Raw genomic sequence first — 12421 nt, 5'->3', positions numbered from 1 at the left:
TACTTTTTGCATCTGTGCTCACTTGGAAACATGTTTACAGAAACAGCATGAGGCATTCAACTAGAGGTGGTACCCTCCTTCCTGAGACTGGATCTTCCCTCAAAATTCACCTGAAGGGAGATTTAGCCTATTTTAGAGCCTCAGTCCTGAAATGACCGATGTCATCAACTGTCCAGAGTTGCATCCTCTGCAGTTCACTTTGTACAGCTGGCAGATTTTGTGCCTTATGTAAAAAGAAATGTATTAAGATCGACGTCAGAGCAAGTTGTCTGTTTCACATTTGTAAATTTAAAAGCAAATCTCATCTTCTATTATTTATCTTACCTATTTGTTCTTTCAACGACTATGGAATAAAAAAGCCTAATGAACAATACTTCAGGTATCAAGATATATCTTGCACGACTGATCAGATCAGGCAATGTTTTTCAATCTTCTGTTATAGCCTCAGTTTCCTGTTCTTAGCTGACAGGAGTGGCACCCAGTATGGTCCTCTGCTGCTGTTGCTCATCTGCCTTGACATGTTGTGCATTCAGAGATGCTCCAAAGGATACTACACACCTTTCACAGGATGCCTTCCTATCAGTTCAAAAGGGTCTGACCATTCTACTTCAACCTGACTTCAACAAGACATTTTCACCCCGAGAAACTGCAGTTCACTGGATAATTTTCCCTTTTTCAGACCATTTTCTGTAAATCCTAGAGATGGTTGTATGGAAAAACCTAAGACCGGCTGATCAGGGTCACCTAAAATGACCTTTTCCTCCATTCTGTTGCTCGTTTTGAACATGGTTGTCAAGATGCCTAAATGCACTGAGCTGCAGCCATGTGGTTGTCTATAGATATTTGCATTAATGAGGAGCTGAACTGGTGTACTTAATAATCAGTTTTCTATGAAACCGCACATCTTTGCACAGCTGTTTGGACAAAGCATTTTAAGATGGTCTTAAAACTTCTTTTTGGTGTTCGATGCTATAGATTAATGAATTAATGGGTTGTTTAATAAAATCCTCTGCAGGTAAAATCGTACAAAAACATTCACTTGGATGAAGAGCTTCAGTTTCAGGGATTGTTATTTTATTACAAACACAAGACAGTCACATGGCAATTTAAAAAACATAACACACATTCATGTCGTTAACTCAGTCCTTCACTGCTCACACAGTTCATACATTCAGCAATCAGCATGTGTTTCTACCCACTGAAATCTTTAGTTAGGACTGCCATTGGTGCTTTAGAAATACCTGAGAGCGGTCTATTCTGACTACAGGCTCTAGAATCATGAATAATCTTCCAAATTGACACCGAGACCGCTTTCACCTGCAGTAGAAAACATGACATCATCAGTATTTTCCATTACACAACTTCTCCATATCTGACTCTACACCACCCACCATCAATAACAACGCAATAACTGGTGACAAAATATCGTCCTGTAAACTTTTAACATAAATCAATGTTAATATTTTAAATGAAACAGAAAAAAAGGGAGAAACAACCGCAAATTAAATTGCAAAATCCTTATTTGTTTATGGTCCTTTTATACCACAGAAATCAGTTTTACAGCAATGTCAAAAGAAAGGGAAAACCATTTATGGATTACTTGTCAGTTGTGACTGTAACTCACCTCTGGCAGAGGACAGGAAAGACCCTATCAGCTGGAAGAAATAAGATACAATAAATGGAATCAAGCCTGACTGGAAAGACAAAATGGTGAAGTGGTTCACAGAATCTGGTCTAAAGGGTGAAAGCTGCATTTATACATACAACATTCATGCGTACAGCATGTGGAATTATGTGTTCACTAATAAAGTAAAAGCACAGTGTTAGCTTCCTTCCTTCACAGCTTGGCCCACTGAAATCACAACAATTTAAGACATGAGTGGTAGAAAAGCTTTTTTTTGAGGCTCAATGTAGCGACACTGGAACACGAGAGATGCACTGAAGGTGAAATTTGGACCGATTTTACTTTAATTTAATACTCCATTTGTACCAGGGAAACTTAAAACAAACAAACAATTTTAAGAATATACTAGACCTCTTAACCACCTTGTTTTTGAGCATTCAGTTGACCAAACCTAAGAACTCTGAGTGGTCAAATGAATGCATCTTAAAAGAAACCCACCAGTAAACTGAAAAATTCTGTAAAAGCACGCAAAACACAGCAGAAACTGAAACAACACTGTTAAAGGAAAAACTAAAGGGGAAAAAAAAACACCAAAGAAAACTAAAGTGTTTTTGGGAAGACAATAACGTGACAGGACAGCTGTGGAAGTGACAAGCTAACAGTAAACAGCTAACAGCAAACATACATCTACAGTACTGTATGAATTGTGTGATTAAAACAATATGTACTGCCTTGCATTGCTTCTCCTTTACAACGATAATGAATCTTTTGCTTCTGTCGAGTGTGTCTCAGTACAATCCTTCACGTTTTGGTTTCTGTAACTTCCACAGCTGCTGCATCAAATAGTTGTTTCCCCAGAAACTAAAAACTTAAATTTTTTTTAGCTTTGGCAATGTTTTTTTCTATTTTTGTTGTATTTTTGCAGTCTTTTCTTTCTCTATTTGCTGATGTTTCTTTAGTTGCAGTCCGTTTGACCTCGCAGGGCCACTGTAGTTATCATCTTAAATGGGTAGCAGGCAATCAACAAGGTTAACACTGGCAAACAGCTGATGCGTGGCTGATTAATCAGTGCGTCCCTGTGGCAAACAGCAACAGACACAGCTTACTCTTAAATTAGAGACTTGCCCCCAAACTCAAGACTAACTCTAGGATTTGAGTATGGATTTACACTGGGAAGGCAAAAATTAAAGCAAAGCTCAAACACACACACACAGTTGCACACGTGACTGATATTTAAAGCATTGTAAGCATTGCATCCCTGAACAGAGATCATTCTGAAAATTGATTTTTTTACACTTCTAGCTCCTTGGGTATAAAGTTTATATGATGCCTGAAGGAACGGAGTGGAAAATAATGCGTAGAATTAAGCAAGCAAGGCGTACCCACGCTGCTACCTCACCTAAACTAAGGAATATTCTCAGAAGTGAGAACAGAACGAATTCTGATATTTTCCAAGGCGTCATGTGAGAAAAAGAAGCTTGTGTTTACATTTTTGATGCAAAATGCACAAAGAGGTGCTTACAGCTGAAAAAACAAAACCTCTGGCTTTCTCTCAAAATGTATACAGCTGTATCACTTTTGTGATGCATCATGGCACAAATATTGTGCACATATAAATATGTTGACTTCTTGCATACTCACAGAAAATGTTTACCATGAGAACTTGTACATACTATGTGTTGTTTACATTTAGTGTATAGTATGGAATCAGGGCACAACATGTGCTGTTAACGTGTGCACGCATCTGACACCAGAAGACAACCTGGTGACTTTTTGTTTTCTTACTATCATTAAATCTCTCAATTCCCAAATAATCCAGAGCTATCCAGTATGTTCAACAAGTCTGGTCTGGTCTTTTCACTTAAGTCCCATTTAAGTGAAAAGACAAAAAAGAAACCTTATATAGTAAAGCTCAGTGGTGGTAAAACTTATACATGTAGATACTGATAGGCTGTGAGGCTACTTGGTATCAGACACCAGTTGATCCACTTTGGCTGGTCCCTCATAGATACACGTCCATGGTGTTGAGGATCATTTGCCGACAGAGCGGGCAGTTCTGCTGGTAGATGGGCTGCCTTAAAAGAATCTGTGTACAGTCTCTACACAAGCAGAGGTGTCTGCAAGGCAGAAGCACCACTGTCTTGGCACAATCCTGACAAATCACACACTTCTTCCTCTCCTCCTGTTCCTTCAGCAGAGTCAGCAGACTCTCAGCTGGCAGAGGTTTACCATCTTCGCCTGAACGCGACTTCTTCTTTAGCTGCTTGTCTGTGCTGGAGGAGGGTAAAACTGGATTGAGCACCTCCTGGTGGGCTCCATCTCCTGCTCTACCATCTGGTGGGTCCCGCCTCTCTTCCCCAGGGTCACCGTCACCTCCAGCTCTGTTGTTGCTGTTATTGTTATTGTTTTGCCTGTGAAGATGTGGTCGGAGCATCAGGCCAATCAGGCTGCTTTGGTGAGACAACTGCTGCCAAAGTCGTCTCTCCAGTCGGTAGATGTGATAGAGGATCCTCTGCAGGTACTGCACGTTACGGCGTATAAAGTGAGGCAAGCACAGTAAGGCTGAAGTGATGCAATTGAGAGCCAAACATAATCTACGGAGAAGTGAAAAGGAGTTTATATATTCTACAACGCGCACAGCAATCTGTCGGGACAGTCCCGGGTTTAGGTAAGCGGTGGTGGCCAGTGCAATAGTAATGGTGAGCACGAGGCCGTAGATGTTCAGTATGAAGATGCTAATGAACATGTGCACCAGTGAAACCAGGAAGTCCAAAACCATCTTGCAGGGTGTCCATAGCAAAGCTGATGTGCCGGCCAGGCTGCTGTACAGAAAGGTGAAACAGGTCAACGTGAGCTCCAGCGCCTTCTGCAGTGGGGTGGAAACCGTCTGCCACATGCTGACCAAAGCCAAGTAGACGTTCTGGGTAGCGATAAGCACAAAGTTTACCACTGTGTTGGTAAAATAGACCACCAGGCTGACTGCTATGCCACAGCCCTCAATCACTGACAGCAGCCCTCGACACAAGTGCTCCTTTCCACGCAGTAGGACGTGCATAGACAGGTAACCCACCATCTTCAAGCTCTCCAGGAGCCCCTCCAGAGCCAGCAACAAGCTCCCCAGATTAGCCACAGTGCTGTGAGCTAGGTTTGATGTCGCCTCCGCGGTGGACACAGCGCAAAGCAGAACGAGGTTTCCCAGCTCCAGCACCGAGTTATAAAGGAGGCTGGGCAGGCTGGTTATGAAGGTGATAACTGCCAGGAGAGTCTGCACCACGGTGTGGACGATGACAAAGTTCAGGTCCAGTAGTAAGCAGAGAGCATCCAGACATTTTCCTACAGTGGATATGACAAAGTTCACCAAACCCATGGTAATATTTCTGTAAAGTATTACTGTTTACCACTCGGTGCTCTCAGGTTGTATCCACGTTAAGTCCATTTCTCCTTTCTTTGCTTTGAGTTACATATTGTTGGTCCTCTCAATCAGCACACCATTCTTCGTGTCGTTGAACCTCAACGTCTTTATTTTTCATGTTTTCCCCATTTTTCATGCACTGAAATAACGACATAACACAGCAAACACGCGCTGCACAGGCGGATGTTTAGTTTCAAAAAAGGTCCACACACTTCCGTTTATATTCTAGGTTTCGTTTTGTTGGGTGTCCGGTCAAACTACCACCCAAAAACACTTCTCCGGCTCAACGACGACTTTATAAAACGGCCGAACCCATAAACGAAATCAAGAAAAACCGAGGGAAAAACAGACAAAAGGTTTTGGAGTCTTTACCATCATTACTGTATCCGCCATATTTGTTTTGGTCGAGTGAGCTTACGTATGTGCGTCGTTAAGCTGAGCATGCGCACAGTGTCCCCGGTGTTTACAAGCGGGAAAAAAGTGGATTTAGAAAAAAAGTCGCACATTCAAAACATATTAAAAATATATGCAGAAATAAAATTACGCATTGTCCATAACATTGATAAAATTGACTTAATCAAACTAACTTTTTTGGGGGTTTTCACACCCTCTTCTATTTTTTTAATCATTTTTATTTGTTGTTGCTCTTTTTCATTATTTTTAAACTAAACAAAATTTACGACACTGAATGTTAATGTGACTTCTAGCATTAGTGAAGTGTATATAAAGATGAACACATTTCAAGGTCTCACGAGTGAACCTCATGTTCTGCTTTAAATCTACATTCCCTCTCATGTCCAGAAACTTCTCTGCTTTCAAAATGAAGTTATAGTCTACATCTGTGAAAATGACCTGGAGCATCAGGAAGCACATTCCTAATGAGTTTATGGTTTTTCCTGCTAGTTTCAAATCTTACTAAATACAGAATAATTCTAGGCTTGTGATTTATAGTCAAATAATCAGACCCAGCCAATATACCCCCCCACCCCCCCCAATAAATTTCTGAATTATCTTGGATAAAAAGGCTGATGGTTTTCTTTACTCATTTCAGTTATTACCAGCAAAATAGTTGCATGTTTAATCATCTGGGAATTTACCCAGATTTATTTATTTATTTAGACAGAGATCTTGACCCCCCCCCCCCCCCCAGTGTTCAGCACAAAGTTATGCCCATGTTTATAGTCACATTTAGAGTTAGACGATCAAAATGATTTGTTGGAAGACAGAGATGAAGGAATATACTGAAGAGGAGAAGAATGAAAGTCTGTGTGAATGAGAGGGAAGCAGGTGCAGCAGTGAAGATGCAAGGAGTAGAGGTAGCGAAGGTAGATGAATTAAAATCTAGAGCATCTAAAGCGACAGGCAACACGCAGGAGAGGTGAAGAAGAGAGGGTGCAGAAAGAGTGGAATTGGTGGAGAGGAGTGACAGAAGGATAACTGTAAGACTGAAAGGGATGGTTTACAAGATGGTAGTGAGATCTGCTACGATGTATGGTTTGGAGATGGTGGCACTAACAAAGAGACACGATGCTGAGCTGAAGATGCTAAGATTTTTGAATGGGAGTGACCAGAATAGACGGGATTAGAAATGAGTACATCAGAGAGACAGCTCAGGTGGAGCTGGAGTTGGAAAGGCAAGGCTGAGATGGTTTGGCTATGTGCAAAGAAGGGATAATAGATATATTAGACAGGGTTTTGAATATGGAGATTCATGGAAGTAGTGAAAGACGACAGGCAGAGGTTGGTGTGACGGAGGAGAATGAGAGGGATATTGTGAGATGGAGGCAGATGATCCACTATGGCAACCCATAAGGAAGCAGCTGAAACATGAACAATGTTTATTTAACATGAAAAATGCTTTTCTTTTTTTTTCTTTTTTTAAAAAAAAAAAGAGTAATTGTTAATTAGTATATACGAGCTTTAATTTGCATCCTATTTGCTATATCAAATATTCACACTGATGATGTAGAAGTCTCAAAAACTCAAGTATCAATTCCAATAATCCCATCCGGAGTGTTTTTCACTTCCACTTGCTGGCAGCCTTTGAGCCCTTGAAACAACTTGGTTGAGATATGGAAAAGATCGTGGACAGGCCTGTTAGCACAGCAACCCTGCTACTTACAAATGATGCACTGAGATGATGATCACTCTCACTTATATCATGATGCAGTGCGTCACAGCACACAGGCCAAATGAAACCCTGTGTTTAATTAAATTAGCCACGCCAGCAGCTTTGACAAAGCATAACTAATTGACGCCGCAGGGATTGGAACATGTTGATGATAACACTAGCCACATAGGAGAAGAGTTTTTTTGAAAGTATTTTTGAATTTGTTTTGTTCAGTTTTTTGGGGTTCCAGATATTTTAAAAATTTTTTTATATGTGTATCTCTAATGTTGTAGGGACAAACATTCACAGTCATGCAGTGGAGATCTGTTTCCTTTTCTTGGGACAAAAATAAGTCCTTACAGTATATTTTGCATCACACTTTACATTGAAGGTGTGGGTTGTGGTCAGGAAATGATTTAAGGATTAAGAAAGTCAGTTCCAGTTACAGCTGCCTGGGAAATCCACTCTTCAGTACTCTGACCTTTCATCACCATATCTTACATTTTCCTCAAGCCATTCCATTTACATTAACAGATATATCCTCCCATTACATCAGCTACTTCAGTGACAATGAAACAAAAAAAGAATTGCGGTCCTGAACAATATCAAAACAGTTTCCTTCCTTGCCTTTTGCCTCATCCTCTCCATCTGAGCCATTCAGCGCTGGACTTTGTTCCTCGCAAAGGGAAACTCTATCTGATACGATCATGGGAAATCCTGCTTTGAGCCTTTGGACGCCTGACAAACAGCATTTGTTTAAGTATTAATGATGCAGCAGGGATACACGGGGCAGTGCAAGAAGCTATAAAAGGTCTTGTGCACTACTTTGTCTCTGGCAGAGAGCTTCTAGACCTACTCCTTTTATGGTAGCTAACCTTCCCTCTGGTCCGAAAGCAGACCCTTAGTCAGTTTTCTTTGTTTGTTGACTGGTCAACCAAATCCTTCCCCTCTAAAAGACGAGATGAAACAAAGGGTGGCTTTCATATGGAATCGTATGTAGAATTTCTATAAGTTTTCTTAATGTGCACTACATAGAGTTGCTTCATTTTCTCTCATCAGTCAACAGACACTGTAGATTCCACTTTTTTATATGAAAAAAACCTCCACTTGCTACCATTTGTCTTCAACTCAGAGCTGTAAGCTGCCTCCTCAGAACTGTTTAGCTAAAATGAACATACAATGTCAAAAAGGACATAAAAAGGTCATGCAGGGACATGGGGGTGGGGCTTGCACAGGATGAACTGGAGACACTAAGACAAACATTTGAGGATCCACAGATATCCAATCTGGAGCTTCACACCTGCTGGGACATTTCCACCCATTAAAGAAACTCCCACAGAATAACCTTTAACTCCATTGTGTGGGTGATATGGATACTATACGCATCTATTCACAGATCTATGTGAACTATCATGAATATCATGTTAATTCTACACTGCCAAAACAAATGAGAAATCAGTGAAAATACTGATGTGGCAGTAAGAATGGACTCAACCACACTTCAACGCTTTTCATCATCTTTATTTATAGTTGCTTGTTCCTTACACTCACGGCTGCAGCGTTCCAGCTGCCAGCCGAACACACACCACCGCCAACAACAACGCCATTCAGGACCCAGTTCACTCTTACAAGCAGGGGAGGCATGATGAGCTAATGCAGCTCAGATGTGTCAGCGTCTCCCGCTGCCACACCACGAACCACGCCCCCCAGCTGACTTCATAAATATAACCGTATCACAGACAGGAGAGCTCTAATTTGTCTTAATTTGTCATCTACTGGTACATAACAAAAGTATATAGTTGAAGGGAAAGTTGGACAGGACATAAGTAATCAATGGAGGAACGGCCTACCTCTGAATCTCCTGTAAAAAATATGTATACAACTGCCAGCCACTTCTTTAGGTACGCCTGTTCAACAGCTTGTTAATGCAAATATCCAATCAGCCAGTCACATGATAGCAGAACAACAGTTGTCTCAAGGTGTTTTATATTGTAAGGGAAAGTAAAGAGAAAACTCCAACAATTCAGACGATCTCCTGTGAGCAAGGAGGTCAGGAGACAAGGGAGAAGGACAAACCTTTCTCTCCTGTTACTGGAGGTGAGTGGTGTGCTTTATTAGATACTAAACTGTTTTGCTTTATTCAGAAAATCTGAACAAAATGTGTGCTGTGTGAGAGTGGTTGTCACTGCCATAGCTGAAAACAAATGAACCCATCAATGAACTGTTACAGAATGGACAGACATGTAGACAAGGGGAAGACGACTTGCTAAAGTTTAAAACAACTAACAGATCGGGGAAGAGTATAGTTGCAGACTGTCATAAGAAGCCTTGATCTGTGGGTGAAAGGCAGCCGTCGTGTCTGCCTTACCTGGGCGGAGGCTACTCATCACCAGTCAACGGCAATACTTAAGGACCAGTGCAGCCATCCAGACTCCACCAGATTATCACTCTCTTAGAGCGGTAAACAGGCTAGTTGTTGGTGATACCAAGTCAAGTGTGTAATTCTGTTTCTCCACCTTTCTCTAGTGACTTAGCCAACCCCGGATCACTCCCTGACATTCACCTTTTCAGGAACACCTGCTATTACTACAGATCAAACTCAACCACTGGATCACCACTCCTGCTCCTCCTGCCTCCCACCCTCACCTCAGTAACCCGCGGATCTAAGGCTCTCTGCACCTCTGCCCCCTCCCCCACATGTTTGCACTGAGTAGGAGATGCTCCGTGTGTCATTGTACATCTGTATAGTGACAACAAAGACATTCTATTCTATTCTATTCTATTCTATTCTATTCTAAAGCGTATTCTACATCTCACTGTCTTGCCTGAGTCCTGCTCTTGAGTCCAACCAAGTAAGTTGCAAAACATGACAGCTGACCATGTTCATCCCGTTATCACCACACTCTAGCATCTTCTGATGGCTGTTTTCAGCAGGATAACGCACCTTGTCACAAAAGTTGAACTCATCTCAAACTGGTTTCTTGAACATGACAAAGAGTTAACTGTGCTTAAAAGTCCTTTTTTGTCACCAGATCTCAATCCAATATAGCAGATATGGGATGTGTTGCAGTAAGAGAGCCTTATCATGGATGTAGAGCAACTGTGTGATGCTACGATGTCAATATGGACCAAAATCTCAGAGCAATGTTTCCAGCAACTCGTTGAATCTATGCCACATAGACTTAAAGCAGTTCTGGAGGCAAAACAAAAGGTGGTCCAGCCCAGCATTAATGATGATAATGGTTGTATTTTTTCAAACAAAGTACATCATTTCAATGTTTGTCAAAGGCATAACAGAACCTAGCACCCAGCTTTGAGCATGCCTTCCAAAGTGTTTAGCTTTTCTTTGTTTAGTGAAATTACAAAAAGTCATGTGTGGATGATGTGCAGTTTGCTAACCATCAATCCAACCTCTGTCTGCCTCCCACCTACATCAAATAGATGAGATGCTACTTGCTGAATGGAAGTTATGACTGCAGAATCATCTAGTATGCGAATGAATGAGAAATAGAATCCTTTTAATTATACCAACAATGGACTAATTTGTAACACTTGTTCACATAGTTTACCCCAGCAGACCGCAGCATAATCACTCTGGTGACCACACTGTCGTAAAACATCAACAGAAGCTGCCTTTTTTCTGCTCCTGCGTAGTGATTCATCCAAGTGAACTCTCAGGTATTTTCACTGCTGTACCATCGCCACACATCTCCCCTAATGGACAGAGTAGTAGCGTTAATCCTGGACCTCCTGAAGTCCACCACAAGCTTTCTCTGGTGTTGAGCAGCCGACCACCCTAAGGTACTTTTTGCTATCCTGCTCCCTGATGCTTCAACAGCTGTGTGGAGAGCATCTGGGGTTTAAAAAAACAAAACAAAAAAAACGATACTGGGGTGTAAATATAGCCTTGTGCAATTCATTCAGATTCCTGTGCTTAGTTTTAAACTATGAGATTTAAATTGATTTCCAAAGTTCAGATTTCTGCATTTTACAGACCTGATCCACTGAGGTTCATTTTAGGAGGCAAACTACATCACTTTCTCCACAGTTTTGAAATGTGCTGTTGTAGCTTTGACTTCAACTTTTATGTTCCCAGATTCTGTGGTTTATTTTGAGATTCACTGATGTCTTTGGCAGCTGGCCAGTGCACTACACTCACATCAATTTACATTTAGATTACATCTGTTTGTGTGTATGTGTGTGTTTTACACAGAGCACAGGGGGTAGGCGGTGGATTTAAGACTTCTCTGGGAAAACACAAACTCCAAACAGTAGAAATCACTGGAGTGCAGACTGGTCGAGACCCAAAGCAGGACCCCACATTCCTCTGTAACCCTCTGCCTCAGGCCTGCTGCCTCTGCAGCTCATTCAATGGGCGAAAGAGGCAGTGAGGGAAAACTGCAAAAGAAGGTGAGACAAAAGAGATGGCAGGAATGTTTCTTATGTGACTCACACGATTTTTGAAATGTTTCAGTGTTTCAGTCCATTCAACTTACACAGCCAGATCTGATAGGAAAAAGCTCGCAGTACAAAATGTACGAAACGTAGCTGCTTCACAAAAACGCTCTCCGACTGTGAGAGGTTTCTGTGTCAGAGCAAAGGACAGATTAGGTGTTAACTGACATTAAGACAGATGAGGGGTACCACATGCCCCAAAATTAAACCTCAACTGGAAAATACTACATTCTGCACTGACGGAAAAGTGACTGACATCAGCAGAAACAAAGAAGAGCAAAGAACTCAGTGGATTCTCCAAAGCTGTAAATAACCAATGTGTGGAGTTTTTTCTTCTGAGTAACTGAAATGTGATTAAAAGGTGCACCTCTGTGATGGGATCTTCTTTGTGATTAAAGCTGCATCCAGCATTACATCACAGTTTTATGGGATTACTACACAAAGAAGAACAGAAACGATGAAAAGGGTGTCCATAGGCTTGTTTCTCTTTACGCAGTGAATCAGCTGTTTAGTATTGGTGAAAGACTATTGTCAGCTGTACCCTGACAGAGCTGTGGTCACCACAGCCGGTAGCTCTGCATGTTTGATTTTGGTAGATTTTGGTAGACCTTGTTAAGCAAATGTGTAAAACACTACACTATTGAATCTTTTGATTAGTGTGTAAGATGCTTCTTTTATCCCCATTTTCATTTCAAATTACTCTATGAAGCAACAAACTGAATTTATGTGCCTTCGCTTCGAATCAGAAGATGTGAAACACCAGGCCTGAACACTGAAGAAACATGTCAGCGGTGGGTGGATTCATTATGATTAATGCCAC

General features: G+C 41.4%; 1 protein-coding gene across 1 annotated transcript; it reads right to left on the bottom strand.

Moving 5' to 3' along the window:
* Positions 1-2137: 2137 nt before the first annotated feature.
* On the bottom strand, positions 2138-5459 carry rnf26 (ring finger protein 26). The gene has a single exon (XM_026193493.2). It carries the CDS (start codon positions 4989-4991, stop codon positions 3627-3629), a length of 1365 nt encoding a protein of 454 aa, XP_026049278.1. The 5' UTR covers positions 4992-5459; the 3' UTR covers positions 2138-3626.
* Positions 5460-12421: the final 6962 nt, after the last annotated feature.

This window comes from Astatotilapia calliptera, chromosome 14, assembly GCF_964374335.1.
Source record: "Astatotilapia calliptera chromosome 14, fAstCal68.1, whole genome shotgun sequence".
NCBI lineage: Eukaryota > Metazoa > Chordata > Actinopteri > Cichliformes > Cichlidae > Astatotilapia > Astatotilapia calliptera.
Note: the sequence above shows the minus strand (reverse complement) of the source record. Positions and strands in the feature narration are given on the sequence as shown.

What these genes read in the sequence shown, in the direction of transcription:
- rnf26 (XM_026193493.2), bottom strand. Translation starts at nt 4,991, where the DNA reads ATGGGTTTGGTGAACTTTGTCATATCCACTGTAGGAAAATGTCTGGAT.